Source organism: Sardina pilchardus, chromosome 24, assembly GCF_963854185.1.
Source record: "Sardina pilchardus chromosome 24, fSarPil1.1, whole genome shotgun sequence".
NCBI lineage: Eukaryota > Metazoa > Chordata > Actinopteri > Clupeiformes > Clupeidae > Sardina > Sardina pilchardus.
This window is the reverse complement of record NC_085017.1, coordinates 25147501-25170973: the sequence shown is the minus strand read 5'-3', so window position 1 is coordinate 25170973 and position 23473 is coordinate 25147501. Positions and strand designations below refer to the sequence as shown.

General features: G+C 42.5%; 2 protein-coding genes across 2 annotated transcripts; one reads left to right on the top strand and one right to left on the bottom strand.

Moving 5' to 3' along the window:
* Nucleotides 1-1691: 1691 nt before the first annotated feature.
* On the top strand, nt 1692-5311 carry psmb4 (proteasome 20S subunit beta 4). Its single transcript, XM_062529094.1, has 7 exons — nt 1692-1850; nt 2849-3055; nt 3277-3423; nt 4165-4246; nt 4412-4528; nt 4914-5002; nt 5151-5311. The coding sequence occupies exons 1-7, from the start codon at nt 1729-1731 to the stop codon at nt 5161-5163; spliced, it is 777 nt and encodes a 258-aa protein (XP_062385078.1). The 5' UTR covers nt 1692-1728; the 3' UTR covers nt 5164-5311.
* Nucleotides 5312-5662: 351 nt separating this feature from the next.
* Nucleotides 5663-21883, bottom strand: pogza (pogo transposable element derived with ZNF domain a). The gene is made up of 19 exons (XM_062529093.1): nt 21783-21883; nt 21025-21165; nt 20840-20929; nt 20632-20744; nt 20411-20495; nt 18406-18684; nt 16859-17041; nt 14043-14131; nt 13538-13914; nt 12307-12458; nt 11411-11511; nt 11113-11259; nt 10436-10570; nt 9328-9683; nt 8931-9071; nt 8707-8772; nt 8427-8539; nt 8183-8207; nt 5663-8081 (listed from the first exon to the last, which is right to left on the bottom strand). Exons 1-19 carry the CDS (start codon nt 21829-21831, stop codon nt 6629-6631), a joined length of 4095 nt encoding a protein of 1364 aa, XP_062385077.1. The 5' UTR covers nt 21832-21883; the 3' UTR covers nt 5663-6628.
* Nucleotides 21884-23473: the final 1590 nt, after the last annotated feature.

Here is a 23473-nt window from a genome sequence, read left to right as displayed (position 1 = left end):
TTCTTTCTTCCTTACACATTACAATAGCAAAATTATTCATACCCCTGGCAAATATTGATTTAATGTTGATTTTCTCTTCACCATTATGTTTGTTCTGACTGAAAATAACACTGCCATATGTTTAAAGGTTGTATGTCAATGTTGTAGAAACATTCTAAAAAAATCTAAAACATGTTTAATGCTTGCATAAGGGATTATGTTATGATAGGCCTATGGCCTATTACAGGTAGTTGATAAACTTGTCTTTCCATGGCAGAATCAGAAGCATTTATAAAGTTGTTTGGAAATTCAGTAAATAGATACTGCTTGCATAAGAGATTATGTTATGATAGGCCAATCAGATTCTTGTTACTAGGAAGACTAAATAAAACATGTAAATTAGGGAGACCAGTTTCAGGGGACAGTCCCCGTTTTTGGTTGCCTGTCCCCGGGGGAAAAAACAGAAAAACTAGGTCTATGTCCCCGTTTTTTTTTTTTAAATTTTTTTTTTTAAGATAAAACTTGTTTCAATCAGATTAGTCAAACTGAAAATGTCCCCGTTTTCTTCCACATGTTTGTGATTATGTCCCCTGTTTTGGTCTCGGACATCTGGTCACCTTAATGTAAATAGATAATGCTTGCATAAGGCATTATGTTATGATAGAACTAAGGCCAAATACAGGTAGTTGATAAACTGGTCTTTCCATGGCAGAATCGAAAGCATTTATAAAGTTGTTTGGAAATTCAGTAAATAGATACTGCTTGCATAAGAGATTATGTTATGATAGACCAATCAGATTCTTGTTACTAGGAAGACTAAAACAATTGAACCATCAAACTTGTCACTGGGCAGAACAACATTCTAAAAAATTTGATGCATTTTTATGAAGACTGACATGTCCAAAATTATTCATAAACCGAATAATTAATGGAAATATTTATTTGCATTCACAGCTCTCAAAGTGGTTTTTATAATACCTACCAAGCCTCTTCATGTCTCCACAATGATTCTAGACCGCACCTTTTCAGCAGCAAGTTTTGAGGCAGGAACGACTCTTTGCCATCCCTCTGGCCTTGTGCTCACTTTTTTGGACAGATTGAGATCTGGACTCTGGCTGGGCCACCCTAAAATGTTGATTCTGTTCTCTGTTCACCATTTCTTGCCTCAGCTGGCTGTATGTTTTGAATCATTGTGTGGTTTAATAATGGTCCAATGCTGCCAATTATGGCAGGTCGCTGATCTTTTCCACCAAAAACCTATAGCCCCTTGTTTTAGTGATACCAATTTACTTTGAGATGGTCCCAGGTCCTACTGGCTGAAAAACATCCAAAACATATACAGTTCTCTAGCTATTCCTCACAGTGTCCTTGGTATTGTGTTTTGGTGGTAGAAATGACCCCATCCCAAAATAGCTCACTTAGTCATCATGGATGCATTCTGCCTCAAAACCCAGATTGCTGGGTTGCAAAAGGGTCAGGACACCACTGCACAGGATAGTTGAGCAGTTGAATGTAATTTCACTACATGCAACATAGTATAGTAGTAATATAGTATCTCTAATAAACACAGTATCTCTGTGTAACAAATACTAATCCTTCAATCTTTTGAAATGTGCGTCTATCAGTCTAATAGCAAAGCCATCGATATCGATGGCTTTGTCTAATAGCTCCTCCAATGTCCCACAATGCCGTTCGTCTTCCTTTGCTTAACAAATTATCGAACCAAACGTCATTTCCTCTAGTTTCAAAATGGATCCCAGCGGCTTGAAGCTCAGCTTTTGGGAAAATGGACCAAAACCCGGTCAATTTTATTCTTTTCCCGGGAACAACAGCACCACAACTCCTGGTTGTGGACCGGTTAGGCATACATTGTAAGTCTGAGTTGTATGTATAGTCTTTAAGTGTTCCTATTTCTTTTGTAAAGGCACTTTCGATTTCAGCATCTTCCTGCTGTATCATGGTGGGCTAACCCTGTAGCATGGTTTAGCCACCGATGTCAATATAACAAAAACAATCTGTTTACTTTTCATTGTTGTTCCGAATACTGTACCTGTAGTTGAACACCTGGGCCAAGCAAAGGGGAAAAACTTTAAGAAGTGTTGTTTCTCGCATAACTCTGCTAACCCAGCCGGCTAATCAAGTGACGTTGTTACTAGCTAACGTTATTTCAAGTAGCGCATAGAGCTAGCACTGCATGATGTCTACCTGAGAGAAGAAACTGTCGTTAGAAGAGTGTTATTCTTGTTAATTCATGCATTTCTTCTAATTGCTGTCTAAAAAAACTGGCTGTGTGTGTATTAAAAAGTTCAGTTATATGGTTCAGCGTCAGCTCTGTGCCCGCACGGAAAAGGTCTTAAACCTGTTTTTATATAAATTAATTGTCATTTATTGTTCATGTCACTTTTAATCTGGGTAATCCAAAATACCACATCAGCAAGATTTAATTTATTCTGATAACTAGGAGTTCAGTGTTCAAAGCTATTGTGATATTCTAGTTGATGAGTGTGGGCTAGAACATCAGACGCATCTTGATTACACCAGTGGGATGAAAATAAAATATTGAAAGAAATAAGCAGCCTATCATATGCGGTAATAGTGATCAAAACTCCATATCTATACCGACTTTATCACCAATGTATCTAGGGAATTGGAATTATATATAAATCCATAACTTACTGATGTAAGCTAACATTGAATTTACCAAGAAAGGTGGACCAGTGGAATTTTGGTTGATTTGGATTCTAAAGTTTTTCTTAGCTGTCTAGTTTTCATATTTCTGATCTTATAAATCTTTTATTGGTTGGTCATTTTTCCAACTCAGAATATGAAGGATGGAATGATATTTATCATTATTTTCTTCCTCTCCTAGAAACCCCATGGTGACGGGCACATCAGTGTTGGGTGTGAAGTTTACAGGTGGAGTCATCATTGCTGCAGACATGTTGGGCTCATACGGCTCCTTGGCCCGTTTCCGCAACATTTCCCGTCTCATGAAGGTCAACGACAACACTATCCTTGGTGCCTCTGGCGACTATGCAGATTACCAGTACCTCAAACAGATCATTGAGCAGATGGTGTAAGTGTGTAACTTGTTCAATTTCAAACATCAGGACCAGTTCCTGATTCTGTATGAATAGAGTGGAGTAATTTTAAAGCTCGGGGCTTGTACAGTATACGGTAGCTTTAATATACTTATTAATGGCAGCAGGTTGATGTTGTTGCTGAGGAAAGATGACTGATGTCGAATATTCAAAGGGAGCATCTATGATTAAGTCTCATACTCTGTTTTGTACTCAGAATTGATGAGGAGCTTTTAGGAGATGGCCACAGTTACAGCCCCAAGGCCATACACTCCTGGCTGACCCGTGTCATGTACAACCGCCGGAGTAGAATGAACCCACTCTGGAACACAGTGGTCATCGGGGGATTCTACAATGGTGAAAGGTAGGTGTCTATCAGATTCTGCACACTGCACAGCCTTGGCTGTAACCATGTCAAAGCTGCTCTTGTATCATACGCCTTTGGGTTTAGACTACATGTATCTTTTTCAGAACAAAGCACTAACTATAGTGAGGCTCCTTACTGTGTGTTCACACCGCCGGCGACTTGAGCTTCCAAAGATTCCGGAAGTCATTCATTTTCAATGGAAGCCGGCTTCTCTCAGCTGCCAGCAGCGACCAATCCTTCGGCGTCGCATTTTGGGCGTCTTGAGCGACCAGAGAAAGTTGAAAGTGGTTTAACTTTATGGTAATGAGCTATGATGCGGTTCAGCGACCAAACGACCAGCAACGAACATAGAATGCTACTACGTCAGAGCGGCCAGGAGCGGCCAAAGCATCCAAGCTTCCCACGGCGTCCTGTACAGGGCGTCCTGAGCGATTTTGGAAGCTCAAGTCGCTCTTGGTCTGAACACACAGTTAGTCTTTTGTCAGGGCTAGACAGATTTCTCTATGTGTTTACGAAGATTAATTTAATGGGCTTTTTAACTGTTTTTACTGCTGGAACGTGGAGGGTAGGCAGGAAGTGAGTGGGGGAGATGAGTGGGTGTGAGCGATGACCTGAGGCCAGAATTCAACCTGGGTCCTTGCGGCCACTGGACACATGTGATGTGGAGTTCTGCTACTTGTGCCTCAGGTGCCCTGTGTTTCTGAATTCGAATCCTTAATTGCTTTCTTTCCCTTTCAGCTTCCTTGGCTACGTTGATAAGCTGGGAGTTGCGTATGAGGCACCGACTGTGGCCACAGGCTTTGGTGCCTACCTAGCTCAGGTTGGTAGCCCACAAGTGCTTGTTACAGTTAATCATATAACGGTGATGTCTTAATGCAGTATAGCTTGATGTGTATAGCTGCTGGTGGTGATGTACAGTTCATGTCATATGTGGTCCTTGTTTGTCCGAGGCACTTTCTTCATTTCCCTGCCTCTATGTGTACAGCCTTTGATGAGAGAGGTGGTGGAAAACAAGGTGGAGATCACAAAGGATGAGGCACGGGAGCTGATCGAACGCTGCCTGAAGGTTCTCTACTACCGTGATGCCCGCTCCTACAACCGGGTGAGCACTTACTCTGCTCCTTTCAAACATACTCCACGACGAAATAAATACCCCCAAGATTTTTTGAGTGACAATCCATTTGTCGTTACCAAAATATGCATGAGCTTTATGAAGCCTTTTTTCATTTTTTTTAAAGGTGAAATCCATAATCTCATACAATTTTGGTTAGAGATTGTCACTCCTGCAGTCCTCTAGCTGTTTTTGCAAAAATTGCAGTTGGCCTCTTTTAAGAGCAACTAAAGCTTCATAGATTGTCCTCTAGTTGGCAATTGATGTATTCAGTTTGGCCCCTGTAGTGTGATTAATTTCCCCCCTCCATACCCACATTTAATCTATTCCAAATCCATAAGTTAATTGTTGCTAATGTTCTGTGTTTGGTTTGCAGTATGAGATTGCAATTGTGACACAGGAGGGAGTGGAAATTGTTGGACCCCTGTCATCTGAGACGAACTGGGATATTGCACACATGGTCAGGTGAGTTATAACAGGACAAGTTAAGTATGTCAGTGTGCTTCAGCTATCTGGCATCAACCACTGGATATCCTTACAAAATATAGTGTGCATTCCTTGGTTTGAAGAGTGACATGATGGTAATTTCTTCTCCATGTGATTTGTGTTCCAGTGGATTTGAATGAGAGCTGTTTGCATCTGCATTTGCCCTTCCACGTCTGAATGACATGTTTGTTCCAGCCTCACTGAGTAAATTACTGCTGATGTAGAATGGCTGTCCCTTTTTTTGCTTTCTCTTTTGTATAACAATAAATATGTAAGACATAAAAAAAAGGTTGCTGTCTTGTTCAATTGGGTAACTGCAAATAGCCCTGTCTCTTTGCCTTATCAGACATTTCTGCACTATTTGTACAGAGGACATACCTCATCTTACACCAATATTCATCCACTAACTCATGCAATACCCATGCTATCTCAGTAGCAATTTCCACAACATTTCCATACTAGTGTCCCTGACTAGCATTTGGTGCGAGTTCACTCTTTGGTGCTTGCCACAGAACGTGTAGCTTAGGGAGTAAGATAGAAGAGCAACAAGTCCATAGAGGAGTCTTCTATTCAGCTTAGCCAGGGAGATTCTTCCATATGTAACACACATGCAGACTCCTGAATTGATGGTAATGTGCGTATAAGACAAAGAAATCTTTATTATAGTTGTAATCAGATTTGACCAACTTGGGTCAACCAACACGTATAATAGTCATCAGAGCAGATCCTAGAAATAAAAAAACAAATGCATAGTTTAACATGAAACTACACACCTTATATAGAGTACTACAGGGAATCTTATTGAACCAGAGTATACATTAACCTCTTCAAAGTCCATATGATTTTATAAGGCATGTTCTTGGTTAGATGTTTTGTTCCACTGAAACACATCTTTAAAAGCAGCTTTCTGACTTGTTAAAGCTGGTTGCTTGATATTCTTATGGAAGGTGAGAAAGAATCTAAAGTTTGACTTGAGGGTCCTGAACAGTAGGTATGCAAAAAACATTCAGCTTAAATTCAGGAGTTGTGATTTGTAGATACAAAAATATATTTTACTTGAAATCTGTTAGGTCTCAGTTTACAGTCTACAGTGTTATTACAGTCTGGAAGAAAACAGCAGCACACACTGAATGGCAAAAGGACTTGAGGCAGTTTCTCCTTCAAGCCTTTTAATGCCCATTCTGTGTCAGGATATCTTTATATTGATCTAAATAACAAAATCTTCTGGACAGGAATAAAGACAAAGATGCATAAACTATGTGTCAGTACAAAAGAAACAGTGAACAAGTTCCAGATTTACAAATAAAGCATATGGTAAGAACTATTTACATTAGGTTGTGTATTCAGGTTCCGTCTTCCGGTTAATATGGAGGCTCCACCATAGAGAACTGCAGCAGTAGTTTCACAAGTCCAAAACATAAAAGGTGTAGTCCAACACCAATGTGAAGGAAGATGTATTGATCATCACATATGGCCCCATCTAGGCTCTTAGAATCAGAAAGGTCTGGCTAACCACGCAGTAAACTAGTGGTACCCACTAGTCTACATCTACAATGCATGGTGCCACTGTTCGCAGACCTTGTCTGGTGAGCGAACCTTTCTGCCTCAGTGTCCAATCTCTGCCTCCTCGAAGCCATGGAAAGATTCCAGGTCGCTGTCCTTCTCAAATACCTGTTTGAGCTTCTTGCGGTTGGTGGAAGGTGACGGCCAGGATGCAGGGGTGGCCGCTCGATCCGCCTCCCCATCCCCATCCCCCTCGCTCTCCGGCGGGTTGGACTGAAGGAGTGCCGCGGTGAGCTCATGCACCAGACCCGCGGGCCCTTCCCCAGCCTGCGTCTCCAAAGGCTCCGCTGCCATTTTGAAAGACCGCTGCAGCAGGTCTGGACGAGCCCCCAGCACCTGGAGCAACTCCGCCAGCCATCCGATCAGCAGCAGCGCCAGCTCGTCCGGCTGCGCCCCTATGAGGTTCTCGGGAGCGGACGCCACCTGCTGCGTCCAGCACGCCTGCAGGAACTCGCGGAGCACCGGGCCTGTGCAGGCCTCTAGGGGCTGCAGGCAGCAGGAGCAGGCCTTGGGAACCACCGCGGGCAGAGTGTTGGCGCTGTTTAGGGAAGCCAGGAAGTCATCGACCAGGTGCCCTCGGTAGGGATCCATCACCAGTAGGCCTTTCCCCCCGGCGCTGGGGTTGATAAACGGGCGCCAGACCTTGGCCAGCCACAGCTCCAGACGCTCCTCCTCCGAAAAACCCTCCGGTCGAGCCTCGAGGAAGACGGAGGCGGGAACAGCCGCCATGCAAGATGGCGGGACACCCTTCAGGAACACCATAGCAGGGAGCAGCGTTCCATCCGCCATCGCGGACAAGACCACGTCCATGATGGGCTCGCCGGGGTCGGACAGTCGGAACACCGAAGGAAGGGACGACACCTGGTCTAGCTTGTCCAGATCGATGAACACGGCCAGTTCGTCGACGGCTCCGACGCTGCCCAGCCCGAAGCCCTGGGCGCCGCCGACCTGCTTCTTCATGAAGCGGGTGAACGAGCGCACGCCCTCCTCCACGCTCTGGGGGAGCATGCGCCCCGCCGTGCCCACCGTCTGCACCCCGAGCTCGTGCTGGAGCAGGAAGTCCACGGCCCAGTCGTGCGACAAGCCCGGGTCGCTGCCGCCCACGCACTCCTTGGCCCTCTGGAACAGCTTCTCCTCGTTGACGGGCAGCTGCTGCTCGCGCTGCGCGAGGACCCACTCGGACAGCCGGTCGGCCGCTCGGGGCCCCAGGCCGCGGCGGCCCTTGCTCGGCCCCTGCTGCTTGCGTTCGATCAGCCACGCCTGAATGTGGGCCGGCGGGGTTTTAAAGTGGGCGGCAGCCTGGGGTATACCGCAGCACAGGGCGAATAACACGATCTGCAGCTGCTCCGTAGAGAGAGGCGTCTCTGGCTCTTTCTTGATAGTTATGGTCCCTGGTGTCAGCTTCTTATCCTTTCCAGCTTTTCCAACGTTTGTAGGATGTTTGATGATAAGAGAGCCACCTCCCTGTAGGAGTGCATTTGGTATGATGACAAACCTGTAAAACAACATATTATATTTAACATATAAATACTTCTAGTAGTCATTTTGAGTGATCGTGAAATTGGTTAAAAAGGTTATTAATGAATGTTTTCATACCTTTTGAATCCTAAGGAGAATCCATCTATATGAAAAAATAAAACAAAGAAACACACAAACATTGAAGTAAATGTAGCAATGTGTCTTCAGCTTTCTATTTCTGAGACCCTGTTACCGCACAACATTTTCAACAATAAAATGCAAGTTTACTGCTGTGTAGGACTACTACAGACAACATTTGTCATGCTTTTTTCCCAGAGCCCATCTTGGAACACTCTATAGCGGTTTGTCATTGTGATCTGACCTGCAGGTTTGAAGGAGCTTCCATAATGGTCTGGGTTCTCGTCCAGATGGTTGGCCATCATATCACCCACTTCAGTGTTGTAAACACATGACATACAGTACAACCGCACGTCCCTGCAACACAGCAGTTTTCAACTTAGCAAGTTTCAACTTACATGAATTGGTTCCGATTCCAACGGTGTACATTAGCTTGGAGAAAGGCCTTGGCCATAGCTGGAAATTACAGTATACAGAATTTTAAGGTACAGTAAGTTTTCAAAATGTTTGGATGGGACTGTTACCTTGGACATGGTCTAAACATGGACAAGTACTTGCTCAAGTTTCCAGTCTTGCGAGAAACATGGTTGCTGTAGTGAAAACAGAGGAGAGATGGATTAATTTCCTTTATCATGTAGTGTGCTGTCTGATGCCCACAGTAGCCCACAGTAGCACACCGTCTACAGCAAGAGAGAGAGAGAGAGACCATAACACCACGGCCTGTCTGTGAGCTGTGGCGGGCACTCACTTGATCATGTGATTGGCGTAGGAACGGGAGCAGCAGGTACTGTAGCGGCAGAGCGAGCAGTGCACGTAAGTGGGGTAATGGTGGGTGTAGTTGGGAACCTCAAAGGTGCACTCCACACAGCTTCCCTTTTCCAACGTGGACCTGAGAGAGTAGACGAGTGTTAACAATGTGTGAGTGGGTCAAATGAGATCCTGTTAAGCTGACGTGCATTTCGGGCCTGTTACATAACATGAAAATATTCTGCATCGGTCAATTATGAAGTCGAATTGTGAGGCCTTTCTTCAGACTTCCTATAGAATTAAGCAGGACACTGTTTTTAAAAGAACAAAGCCTTTCCCCTAAACCGGTGAGTGGGTGGAACAAGATCTCTTCACACAAAGCCTGAATAACAACTCACTTCTGTTCATCAAACTTGGTCATCAGGTCCAATAAGCTCGCGCTGGGGACCTTCCTGAATGGGACGGGCTGGGCAGAGGGAGGGGGGAGTGGAGACAGGCGGGCAATTGGGGAGGTTTTACTGGGAGGGGACTTTTGGGTGTTGGCGGTATGTGCTCTGACTGGGGTAAGTGGTTTGGGGAAGGCAGGGGTGGAGTTGGGGGTGATGGAGCGTGTGGGCGTAGGCTGTCTAGCGGGTCGTGGCTCTGGTTGATGGGGAATGGATGGCACCTCGATCACCCGAGGCGCCCCCCCAGCACTGCCGTAGGGCAACTGCTTGGGCGTCGGTGGTATGGCAGCATATGTGCGGATTGTCACCTGTTCGAGAAAGACACAAAAACAGATTTACTGCTTACATCCAAATCAAAATATCCTTACTATACAGGTATCTACACAAAAGAATAGCAAGTAACATTTGGTGTTGGACCTCTATCTTGACTCTTTTGGACAGGTGCATGACATACACGTATTTCCCGTTTACCGACAAAACTAGATGCGCGCGCAGAAGACGCCAGGTTACCGTCTATGGTGGCCGGTCAAAACGTTATAAAGTTAACCTAATAACCAGCTGCTGTAAGCTACAATCGGCATTTTTTGTATGCCACTGTTGTTTAAATGATGATAACATCTCATTTCAGAGTTTGGTGTTCGTTGTCGTTATTAATATAACATTGTTTTTTTGGCGGTTTTGGTGTTTTTTGGCAAAGAAATGCAGTACTTTACGTTCCTGAACATTCTCTAACCATCGTCATTTCGAATGGTGCTGTTTTTTGCACTAAAAGTCATTTTAATCTTTTCACGGAGAGCAGCTGCTTAATGCTGTTCATGGTGCTTTCTGCCCCTTGCTTGCGCACGCATGCGTTCATGACGTTGCATAGGAATTTATGTATCTACACACTGTAAATAAAGTAAATGTAGGCTACACTTAGCATTGCCCACACTCATTATGGACCTTGATGTTTTCTCCCTTTATCCCTTCAAAGGCCCAGAGGGTAATGTATGGCCTGTACAATACAACAGTGGACTGCACAAGGAGAAATGGTCCAGACAAATGGCCATTGTTCGCTCACCTTGGTGCCCGGCTTCAGTCCTTCAAGTTGGTACGGCTTGCGGTGTGTGTTGTGGTGCATGAGCTTGTGCTCAGCCCGATCTTTCACAAAGAGGAACTGCAACCGGCATTTGTCACAATGCAACACAGACTTTTTCTGTACCAATAAATAAAACAAAAACACACAACGGTCGTCAATCAGATTCCTTCTGACATTACAACTGAGATTCACCAATACATATCGGCACACGTCCTTGTATATGAAAGGTAATCCAAGCACTTGAAATGTAGCTAAAACTACAACTGTTACACCACAGAGTTTTAAACTACTGTGATTGGTTCAGCAGTTAAGTAGAATGGTGATATGAATGTACAGATCTCTATTAACTGGCTTAGTGATATCATTTAGAGACATTAGTCAAAGTTCTTAAAAATGTCTAAATGTTTGTTCAGTCTATCAATCCAACTAATCAAGTCTTTGTGTCTCTTGGAAAAATTATAAACACAATGACATGCAATTCTTATTTAAAAAAATTTCTCCTGCCATAAAGTAACACAAATAACTCCCCAGTCTTTTATTGTCTGTTTGTTGTAATGTATCGTTAGAGTAATAACATAATGACAATATCACATAAGAGCATGACATGTACATGGGTAAGATCTTAGAATGGCTCCCATCCAACTGAGCAGTGTGTGTACCTGGTGGCGGCTGTAGTGCAGTTGGTAGTTACTGCTGGAGCGGAACACCTTCAGGCAGTAGGGGCACAGCAGATGGGTAGTGTTGCTATGGACATCGCGGAAGTGGAAGATGACGTCCAGGTAGAAAGAGGAGCGAAATCCGCACACCTGAAAGTAGAGGCAAGGGAGTGATTGGAAGACAAAAAGGTCTACAATGTTAATCATGATTTCTATCTCTTTGCACAGAGGTTACAAAATGTTCCCACAGCATGAATGAGTAAGGTGATGGAAATATGAGATGAAAAGAGGAGTTGTTTACTTGGCAGATATATGGCATCTCTCCAGGTTTGTGGGAATTCTTCATGTGTTGCAGGAAAACAGGCTCATTCTCATAGGCCAGCTCACAGATCCTACACTTTGCTGTTATGAGAAGAGCATTACAGTTACGACTTACTCATGTAAAAAAATGCCACCTGTTTGCCGGAACTTCAGGCTACTGAGTGCCAGACACACAGTATCACCTGCAGTATACCAGCTTATTATATGGCTCTCTAGAATGTTGAGAGAGCTCCCATTCACTTTGAATGGGCCTCCCCAACGTTCTACCGGTGATTAATATGTATAATCACCGGTGAAAGTATATAATGACCGCTGTCAATGGCAACGGGTTTTGTGCTTCTAATTCACGTCTTTCATATCAATCCGCAACAAAGCCGTTCGCTGGTTGCAATGGAATTTCATTGAAAGTTACCAAGTATGTTGCCAGGCAACACCTAACAACTGTCAACTGTGGCGAACTATTTATTTTCTAGAAGTTAGCGGAAGCCACCAAACGGTAGCCAAGTCATTGCTAAAGACACATTGAGTTAAGTTTCATTTCTCTTTTTGGCAAGTAGCCATATAATAAGCGGGATAATGTATAGAACGCCGGTCATTATCGGAAAATAATTCCCTTCAGGACGAAGCAAAACCCCTCCGCTGCGCGTCGGGGTTCTGTTCATCCTGTCGGGAATTATTTTCCGATAATGACCGGCGTTCTATACATTATCCCTTACCTATTCTTCAGAGATGTTCCAATCATAGATTTGCAGAATTCAGCAATATTGCAGTACAATGCAGAAATACTTTTTGATTTGATTAATCTGTTGCACTTGTACAACAATACATAACCTTTGTACTGTCAAACGTGGCACATTGTTGTTGGGAAATACTTACTGGAGGACTCTGCTTGGCTATGCACACTCTCCACATGGTACTGCAAGCTCAGAGGTGAGGCAAAGTTTCGGAAACAGTGTTGGCAAGTGGTCTGGGTCTCTGCTTCATACTGCTGGTCCATCTCTACGTGATGCTTCGTGTGCACCATCATCCTGCAGGGAAGAAGAAATGTGTTCAATGTATACATGTCTGTGTAGTGCTGTGCGATACTACGGTACATATCGTTGTACGACAGAAAAATGTCTATCGTACGATACAGTCCTCTACTGTTTATATCGTAATGGCTGTGACTGCTCAGACAATTTAACTGCAGGTGCGTTGCCGCTTCTGGCAGCGGGCAACGTAAAATTAATTTACTGACTCGGGATGGGTGGCCAGGCAAATGAACGCAGGCAGCTAATAGTAAACAAATTACATTTTTTTGACGTTGGCATAAAGACTAGTGTTGCACGGTGCACCGATACAACAAAAGTATTGCAATACCCTGAAATTACAAATGTCACAACACCTAATGTTAGCCTACTTTACAATACGTTTAAGAATGACTGTGTTCTTCTGAAGAAGCGGTGCGTGCAAGGCAGGTCTCCCCTAAAAGCTAGCCTGTGGCTGTGCGTCTTTCCCCCCCTCACACACACTGGTATGCGCAGCAGTGCTATTAACAGCGAGACATGCTGCTAGTTTAAGTGATGCTATTGTAACACACAAGTATAGGCTAATATCAAGTTGATTTGCTCACTTGCATCTCTCAAATGTCTGTTGCTAACCAATCTAGGCTATGGCATTTAGATCATTTAGGCTTACTATTGGGTTTAACGTCATTATTTTCTCTCACGTATTTCTTAAAGTGACAGTCACTTAATTACACCTACTGTACACAACCACAACTGTTAAAACATTTTTTTTTAGAAATTATAAGAAAAAATTGCATTAATGTGTGGATGTAAATATATAATTTTAAGTAGAAATTCTATATCGGGATATATATCGTTATCGTGGTATAGAATTGCCTATATCGGGAAATAACTTTTTGTCCATATCGCACAGCACTATGTCTGTGTCATGCAATGCTTTCCCAGGCATAGGTTTGATTAAGAGAAAGAAAATCCATTTGAGAAATTGAAAAAAAACAAAAAAAAAAACTGCAGTGTCCCTTTTTAAAAGAAAAGTTGTGATGCACTTGCAAAAGTCATCCATGCTTAATGCAAGTTGTTACATCTAACAATGTTCTTACTTGAGATTATTCTTGAGCTTCTTATCGCATAAGTGGCACTTGAACATCAGAGCCTCCTCTGGAGGCGTCTTCTCCACTTCTACACCGCGATCCAAGCCATAGTAGAAATCCTCCACCAGCATGATCAGCTTGCCCGCGTCCTCTTCATGACGCCTGGATCCGCCCTCCTCTTCTTCGTAATCTTCCTCTTCCTCCTCTTCCTCCTCCTCCTCGGAGCTTGGTGCAAACCTGGGGGTGCGTACGGGGGGCGGAGGTTTGCTGGCGGCTTTGGAGGCTGCAGGCTTTTTCTTTGAGTTTGAGAGGATACTGAGGCGTTTCTCTTTCTTCTTTGTGGGCTCTAGCTTTTGAATGGCCCTCATGAGAAACTGGTTACATAGCTGTTGGTAGGAGGACAAGAGTTTTCACTTCACACACATCATTTGACACCCATCAAGTGTAACATAGAACGTTTCCTCCCTTTTTCAGTTGGCCACTGGCACAGCACAGTCAAACAGCAAATACTTACACACATGTACCCACGCAGAGAGGCAACCATCTTGTATGGAGATCTGCACCGTGGACAAGACTTGGCCGCTTTGGAGTGGCTTGAGGGTACTGCAATGACATAGGTACATTAAGCAAGTCACTCACTGGCATGTTGTTTCACACCAAAACAAAACATTCACGTTAACTTAAGGCGAGACACGGCAGTTGAAAACATTGTTTTTGTGACCTCCGGTCAATTTCGAGATTTTGTGCTAGTTTGTTACCTTAGCATGTATTCTACCACCCTACTACAACAACAAAGTCCGATTTGCACATTTAGGTGTTTATTTCACGAACCTTTGTGTGCTCGCGCCTATGTATTTCTCCACATTTTCTCAAAAGTTCCCATTCTAAAGTGTCATGTACTCCCGCGACCGTCATCCAAATCATATCGTGTCTCACACTGTTGGAAAGCCCTGCTTCTCCTGCATAACGCTGTGCAATCCAAATATGGACATTTCCTTTGTATTAGCAACCAATCGCGAAAGTTCAAAGACGAGTCTAAGCTGAGAACGAATCTCATTGGCTGTGTTTCAAGGCTGTTTTCTCAAAACTAGTTATTTGCGGTTTTGAGTCATTTTCCGGTAGATACTTCTCAGCCTCTGTAGCACCTATCTACACCAAACTTTCCAGTTATACACTTAACAGTATTCCGAAGACATTTACAGAGGGATTTGTTAATACATCATTCCTGGCCTGATTTATGTGACATGCTAATCAAAAAAGCATGGCAAAAATCGTTTTTTTAAGGCTATGGACAGTATATTTGGATTTCCTAGGCAATGAAAGCAGATATGCTGAAATCCTTCTGTAATTTTATTGTAATCTTGCTTGTAAACAACATGAAAGAATAATTTTGCACCTGGCTTTATCATATGCTCAGATCTATCTACCGGAAATATATGCAAAATCATGCATATTTAATGAGATAATGCCTAATTTGCATAATTAAACATACACATTTCAAAAACTTGTAATACATTTTTTTCTCATACTTGTGTAAGTAATCAACTGAGGAAGTTTCATGGTGATACCTATTATTTAAAATTTTTACCCTATTCAACTGTAGTGTCTCGCCTTAAGAGCTGATCGTCTACGCAAGCTACATGAACACAAACGTGAACACATCTAGCTATGCAAGGACGGTTTAGCGCATTTTTGCACACAATCTTTTTTTTAACGTTTCTAAATCACCAAAAACCCAGGAGCATGTGTTTTCTTTGGAATTGAGTAAACAACTGCATTTAAATCTTCATTTAGAAGAAAACAATATTTTCTGCACTTCCTGAAACGATTTGGTAAGAGTTTAAGGCACCAATTTAGGTTTAAGCAATTTCACTGCTGGTTACAGTGCTGGAAGTCGTGAAATGGGAAGTTCAGAAACAGGCATCAATGGGATCCTTTCCAGACAGGACCTGCAGAACAAATTCAGATCTGCAAACAGGTTGTTTACCAGCCCTTGTACCAGCCCGGTTTTTAGGGTTTCCCTATTCTCAGGGCTAAAACAGGTAGTGCATCCCAAAATTTTCAATGTTGACATTCAGATTCATATTCTACACACCCAGACCTTTCAAAAAAGTATGGTTTTGTTGGGAGGTGGGGGGGGGGGTGCACGGTAGGCCTATCTAGCTCGCGGCCTATTGTGAGATCAAAGAAAGGCTCTACTTAGTTGAAAACCGCTTTTCCACACCTCTTTTGTGGGGACAGGTGCGTTGGATAAGGTAAAGCTAATCAGTTAATACTTTATAGAGAAACTTCCGCACACTGTCCATTACGCATGCCAAACATTTATTCATTTCGGTCATGTAGACCAGGCATCACCAAATGGCGGACGGCGGTCTGGGTCCGGACCCAGTGACGGTTCTGTCCGGACCCGTTAAAATTGTCTGCCTAATATTATGAAAAAGCATCATCAGTAGCCAAGCCAATCAACTCGATTGTTTACGTTTCAGCAACAGAGAATAGGCCTAGCGGTAGAGAGGAGATGAGAGAAAATGGCTTGCTCAAAAATAGATGGTGAAAACCAAACTTTTAAAGATGAATTGACGGACCAATATGATCGTTCTGCTGTGAATATGTGCTGTGAAACTGTGGTGTTGATTTTAAAAAAATGGTAACGTTAGCGTCACTATGAGATCAAATACGGGTAATTTGAGGAAAGGTATCCTACGCGCAGAAGTCCGCAGTGAGGGCAAGTCAAACTTGAAAAGCACTCCCGAGTCCGATGTGCTGGCACAGCTTGATGCAGCTGTTCAGAAAGCAGTATTTGTCTTCTTAAAGATACACTTTTATTTTATTCAAAAGATTCTGAATGTTTTACATTAGGCCTACTTGAAATATAGGCCCATAGTTCAGGCTGCTCAAAGCTGTGTTTGCACTTTATATTTATTTTATTCAGAATAAATTCAGTGTCTGTTGTCTGTTAACTTTATTGAAATGTAGACAATTACAGTATTGTTTTGCATTCACGTAGGCTACCATTCAAGTTAAGACTTGTTGGTATGTTAAAAGCATATTACTTTGAAAACACTTGAAATTTAGCAATAAATTAAATAGGCCTAGAAATGTACATGCGTTATTGATTTTATTAACATCAGGGTAGTCTACACTATTTTGAGTGACAATATAAGATTCGGACCTTTGCTGGGAGGAAATTTTAGTAACTGGACCTCTTTGAATTGAATACCCTTGATTCACCTGAGGAAAGTCTACATGGCCGAAACGTTGAGATCAAAGAAAGTTCTTTGTCACTGGTACATGCTGACTCGTGCGCTTCAGTTCCTGCAGAAGTCTTACCTCTGAGCTGGAAGGTGCTGGAGCTCGGAGCTGCAAGTCGGGGCGGGGGTGGCGGCACAGCAGGGGTGGTGGTCAGCGCACTCACTGTGGTTGAGCTGTTTCCCCTGGCAACAGAAACTGTGCGTGGACTAGGACTCAGCACAGGAGCTATTGACTGCGGACTGGCAACGCGAAGTGGAGTTGCTGAGAGAGAAGAAAGGCATAGGTAGACCATAAGTCCAGTAAGTCACTACCATAATCAATCTCACATTTGACTGATATAGTGTTAATATTGCAGGTCATATTTAATTTCATAATTATCAAAAAACAATATTTGTTGAATGAAGTCAACCTTGATATTCACGATATTCCGCAGCCAACAATGGGGGTCGCCATGACACCGAAAACGGTTATCTATTTCCGCCGAAGCTGCATTGTATTTATTTTAAAGAGACCCTATGCAACTTTTTCATAGTCATAAAATCGCTTAGAAATCGTTGTTTTGCTGACTGACCAGTTTTATCGAAAACAGTAATATTTCCTCCCGCCCCCAGTGTCCCTATCCGCTATTGCAACCGTGCAGTTTTTTCAGGAGACGATCATTCCCTGTTTACATCTGGAAGGCTGAGATGCATAAAGAACAAGAAGAACCACGCTTGCAATTTATATATTTATATCCTATATATGTACAAATATACACGCTAAAGCTGTCGGGGAAGCTCTGCAGAGAAATATGCAAGCATAAAACGAGCGAAAATGAAAAACGAAACCGAAACTTAAGCTGAAATCGCCAATCCTGCATAGTTTCTCTTTAAAGGAATATTTCGGTATTTTACACTTTAAGTCTGTTTTCTGTATTGCCTAGCATGAAAACGAGTGTTTGACACCGAAATCTCGACGATTGAGCCCGTTTGTGGAATTTGGCAGATTTAGAATGGAGCTCTGTATGGCTTTAACATTGCTCGCTTTGTGCATGGACTATTCTGTCCTTAAAACACCCCTAAACGTTCGTTTTTAAAAATGTGCAGCTCACCGAGTGGTTACTGGTCTTCATCGATCCTCAAATTCTGTTGTGTTATATTAGGCACACACGGTTGTGAGGTATCTGAAAAAGTACTTCTGGGATTTCGAAAATCATGATAAAAGATGACAGAAGCTGTATTTCGCTGCTATACTTGCTATAGAAGATCGTTGAAGACCAGTAACCACTCAGTGAGCTGCACATTTTTAAAAACGAACGTTTAGGGGTGTTTGAAGGACAGAGTATACCATGCTAAGGGCAGAATTGTCAACATTTCGAAGAATGTACAAAGAAATGTAAGTTGAAGCATATTCTAGTTAGCTACCGAGAACGCACATGTAAACAGAATGAACAGAAGTTGAAAACAGTATCGGAACGATACATATTTCCGGGTTAAGGAATAAGGTGGATAGGTAGGAAAGCTTATCAGTGTCACATCGTATCATGCCATTCATTCAGCACTGTATACAGGTGATGATTGAGCATGGATCAACTAACACGTAGCTGTAATACATTCCCTGCTGATGCGCGGTCATATGTACACTACCTGACACAGTGGCCATACTGGTTGGCACGACAGCTGGGGGTGTCACAACAGTCGGGGGTGTCACAACCATCGGAGGTGAGGATATGGGTGCAATGCCTGAGGGGGCAAGGTTGAGTTGGGGACCAGCAGCTGAGGCCATGGCATTGACCGTTGCAGCTGAGGCCATGGCAGTGACCGTCTGCACCCCCGAAGGTCCTGTAATGGTCAAGGTCACTGGCACCTGCAGTGAGGGCTGTGCTGGCGCCATCATCTTGGGGGCAATCATTGGATGGCCTGTTCCTAAGAAAGACAAGATTTAGTGTAACACACAACATAACATAAACAGCTTTTTTTCCAGATACATTCACATTTTAAAATACAACACAGGACTGTTCTCAACTAATTTGTGAACACAACACTACTACCCGCAGTCTCCATGCGTTCATGATGGTGATGACAGATTTTTACAGATCTTGGCAGGGTACAGTGTGGTTTTTAAGTTGATAAAATACCACAGGTTTACTTAATCAAAGTATATACTTAACTAACATGTTATCTTTTACTTATGTTGTATTGGTATCATAGGGAAATATTGTGACAATATCATTAATTTTTAATCAGTTAATATGACTTCCATCCCTGTAATGGACAAGTGCATATAAACATAATTGTTGCTAGCAGCTTAAGCTATTCCCTGTGAATTTTTGACCTCGGTTCAAGACTTAAAATTTGATCTTGAGTTGCTTCAGATATGAATGATATGCTAGAATAAGATGTGTTCGGGCCAATCAAATTGTTTGGGCAGACTTTACACCATTATGGTCTGTTGAGCAGCAGTGTAGCACTCATCTACGTCATCTGAGCACACTTTAGTTGATTTTCTTCACTCGGAAGAAAAGAAACAAAAAAAACACTGTCAATAGAGAAGCGAGATTGATTGATTTCTGCTGTCACACAAGATATTCACTAGCCTAGAAATCTAGACGCCCCTAGCGGCAGCAAATGTAATTTGGCTGGCGGGGCAGTCTAGGCACGATCCATAGAGCCAGGGAGCTGAGAACTCGAAAAACCAGCGGGCCAATGTATAGAGTCGATGGGTGGGCTTAACATAATGGTGACTGACATGCGACCAGAAGTTGCGACGGTAACACATCCTGTTATTTGAAAACAAGAAGATGATTCGTTTAGCGTTATCCTATTGCGTGGAGAGGGAAGGTTACGCATCCTGCTACTTGAAAACAAGAAGATGATTCGTTTAGCGTTATCCTATTGCGGGGAGGGAATTTGAAAGACAACTGTTTATCCCACCCCTCCGATTGAGCCCTGTCTACGGTGAGTGTCCAGACCCTACATCTTGATGTGGGTTTGGCTCGTCAGACTAGATATTCACAGCACAGAACTTGGAAAAACAGGATAAATTCGGGCTGGCTTTCAGGCTTTTCAGTTTGAAACATGCACCATAATCAAATCCAAACGGCCAGGCTACCAAATCTGCACTAAGCAGCACAATGTTGCCAAATATCTATTTTGCTAGCATCATCTGTTCTGCTTCTGGTGAAAAGCTGGTTAGCTTGCCAGCACACCCAACTGCTATCAAGGATTCCCTGATTACTTCAACACTGTGAATACATGCTCATATGATGAACAACCACAAATATTTTGAAAAGCTGATCCCCAGTGAATTCATTACCTAAGCAATGAAACACCTATCCATACTTTATCTTTGACTCAGGCCTCCACCAAAAGACAAATCCAAGTACTCTTGCAATGTCTACGATAGCAACAAATAATTTATGGATCCAGTACAAAATATGATGGATTCCTAGGCCCATTCTACATCAATCCAAGTTTAATGAAAATCTGTTTGTTTTGTGTCATTCTACTGTCAAGAACGGCACCAGAAACATTAACTTCTTAGAGGAGCCATAACACAATTTTTCAGCCAGTTTTGTGAATCCAAATGTAAGACAATGATCAAATAGGAAGAAGTCAGTCTTCTTCCAAATCCAAATCTGCACAGGCTTACCAGCAGTCAAATAGGTTTGACCATTCAAGATGAATCCAATTGTCTTCCCCATAGCTGAACCAACTGGGCTTGCTACCGGAACAGACTGAAATAAATGTATCCATGCACACATACACACAATGATCACCTTACAGAAATAAAACAAAATCCGCAACACTCAATCATGAATTTGTGGCAACTAAAACTAATTAGGTTTAATGTATTTTCACAAACATACATACCTGTGGGGCAATGTAGATAGGCTTGCTTGGGGCACCAACACCTGGTGTGATGCTAGGTGCCCCTTGGAGCGGAAACTGAACCTGAGGTGTTAGCGTCTGACCCAGAGGAAGGGCTGAGAAGTAAACAAGACCAATACAGACGCTGTCACCCATCATACAACAACCATGTCATAATGGTGCCTACTGCAGCAAAATCAGGGGTATTCACCTGTGGCACTGACGATGGGCAAGGCAGCGTTCTTGCCCTCTGTTGGCACTTGTGCAGCTGAAGAGACAGCAGGGGATCCGGCAGACGGTGCTACATAGAAGAAGCGTAAATTAAAAATCATACAGTGACAAAGATTAACGTGTGACAATATGGCGCATTTGCAACAGAGGGACAACACAACTCACTTTTGCTTGTTTTACTACCATTTGATTTAGTTCCTTCGCTCTTAGCATCATCGTTGCCATTTTGCCATGGATCAAGGTCCTCCTCATCACATTGCATCAGAAGTTCTGAGGACTCAGACATGGTTTCTGGCAGACCAGTTCCTTAAAAATGAAAATCCTCAAACATATTAGACAATAACATTGAGCCAACTTAACTGAACACAATCAGATAGCCTATAGCCTCACTGTATATTTATGGTGCAAGACCAACACCCGCAAAAATGACTGACACTTTAAAATGTTATTTTATTATTTACATAATGGTAATTTAATGCAGTGGCAAACAACTTCAATAATTTTGTGTGTCACAAAATTGTTTTTGTTTTGTTTCCATATGTAACTAACACATTTGTCAATAAGTCGTCTTTTAAAATAGTGATTATAATTAGAAACAATGATTTTGACATTTCATTGTGTAACAACTGTCCTCTGATGATTTAGTAAGAATTATGTGAAGCTTAATAAAACAATCTCAGCATGCATTTGTAGTATTTCCCTATGCTAACTAGCTAAGCGGCTAACTTATGGCCAACTCGCGTTCTCTGAGGCAATCCCTCTGTGGAGCGTTGATACATGTGGATTCCAGGTTACAATGTAGCCAACCAGGGCTAGCTAAACATTGTAGCAATGCTGCAAAAAAGTGTTTTACGGGTGTTCTCATTCTGCAGAACCCTGACAGTTTGCATACTCAGTACATGACGAATACAAGATAACCTTACCGTGGACAATTTTTTGCAACAGGGCAATGGGGTTCCCTGGCTCCTCCATGTAGAAAGAAAAAAACAATGCTCTGAAACTCGAGGTGAACGATTTTCCTCCTCTGCTAACACTGGAGTGAGCGGGAAGGAGGGAGATTGGCAGTAGACGTCACTTCCCCGACTAGGCGTTGGACAATTTCATTGGTAACGATCTTCGACAGAGGGCGGGGTGTTGTCAAAGCTCCGCTTCAACTCTCTCTGGTGCTGTTGATTTTGCACTATAAGAATCATTAAAACGTTCGGTTTACTAAACGTGTAAATGAACTAACATGACATGATGAAAGTAATGTTTATATATGAATCGTCTCAAAGTGCTTCTATGTCTACTTAAAGCACGAACGTTTTTATAACAACAAATGTTAAGACATGGTTGTCCCCACTACAACACTGAGATGTGTCTGGCCATTTTGTGTTCTGAGGATCTAGTATTAATGGGAATGATCACTAAAATGATCTTTCCACAGTTATGTTACTGCCAGATACATTTTTATAAACTAATTGTATCAAATTAACTCATTACAAAGTACAAGTCTAATGAGTAACAACGTGAACTACTTGTGTCAGCCATGGCAAATAACCTATCATCTAGCTAGCATAACTAGCTGTAAACCACCGTTAGCATGTAGCAGCTATTTAGTTTATTAAGGAGACGAGAACGATTCTCGAGCGCCCTCCCCTTGCAGCTTTTTGACAATCAAAAGGTTAGCATTAAGCTATGTTTTGGGTTAATTAGCACCGTCAGCATATGGTAAAACAGCGATTGTGAACATTCTTAAACCTCTTACGACATTTTGATAAAGGTAATAAACATCGACTGCTGTATCATAAGCAATCAACTACCCAACTGTTAGTGATAAACAAAATTGCCTAGATAGCTAATTACACAACGCAGCTAAGAGTAAAGGGGCTTCCTGGTTGCAATTACCCTTGTTGACAGGTAAAACTATGTCCTAATTTCGTCAAATGTTCTGTTCTGGCCAGTAATTAGGGGAAATCGGTGAAATTAGTAGGTTCAACAGTTGCCGTTCAAGATCATCAGCCTGGCTATGAGGCTTATTAAATCTATCCCAATGGCTAGCTTGTTTTCACACTAGCTAGCTCGCTTTAGCTAGCCATGTTAGCTTCCATTATATCAAGACATGTCAATAACTAATCTCTACCATTCTCTAAACCGTGTTATTCCATGTAAAATAAATTAAAATAGAGTATGGACAAATCAGCTTTCAGCGAATTCACAGTTTTAACATGTTATTAGCACGTTTGATGGATAACGCATACACCCATGAAAATGTTTTCAAAGGGTTTTGCGATTTTCCGTTAGAATCGTTGAATATAAATCAACGTACTATAAGTAATGATAACAACTAGCTTGCTTTGAAGCCGTGACTTTTGGTTGAATTATGCAGTATTTCCTCATGTTGAGTTCATGTTGCAACTAAGGTCTAACTTTGAAGAAATGTCACCCCTCCCTTGAGTTGAAACACATGTTTTGCATCTCGGTCATGGTGGTGGTGTACGAGTGACTTCCTTGTAATGGTATGATGTGTTCAATGTATCCCAGTAAAATGAACGGACTGAGCCCACAGCCCAGACATATGACATACTGTATGTCATGAAGTAATGAAGACCAGTTAATTAAAGACTCGCAGTTG

What these genes read in the sequence shown, in the direction of transcription:
- psmb4 (XM_062529094.1), top strand. Translation starts at nt 1,729, where the DNA reads ATGGATCCCAGCGGCTTGAAGCTCAGCTTTTGGGAAAATGGACCAAAA. An exon ending in GGACCGGTTAGGCATACATT is followed by an intron (nt 1,851 to 2,848) that starts GTAAGTCTGAGT and finishes TTCCTCTCCTAG; the next exon opens with AAACCCCATGGTGACGGGCA. An exon ending in ATGCCCGCTCCTACAACCGG is followed by an intron (nt 4,529 to 4,913) that starts GTGAGCACTTAC and finishes TTTGGTTTGCAG; the next exon opens with TATGAGATTGCAATTGTGAC.
- pogza (XM_062529093.1), bottom strand. Translation starts at nt 21,831, where the DNA reads ATGGAGGAGCCAGGGAACCCCATTGCCCTGTTGCAAAAAATTGTCCAC. An exon ending in TCAAACCTATTTGACTGCTG is followed by an intron (nt 18,685 to 20,410) that starts GTAAGCCTGTGC and finishes TGTCTTTCTTAG; the next exon opens with GAACAGGCCATCCAATGATT. An exon ending in TGCACTACAGCCGCCACCAG is followed by an intron (nt 10,571 to 11,112) that starts GTACACACACTG and finishes TTATTGGTACAG; the next exon opens with AAAAAGTCTGTGTTGCATTG.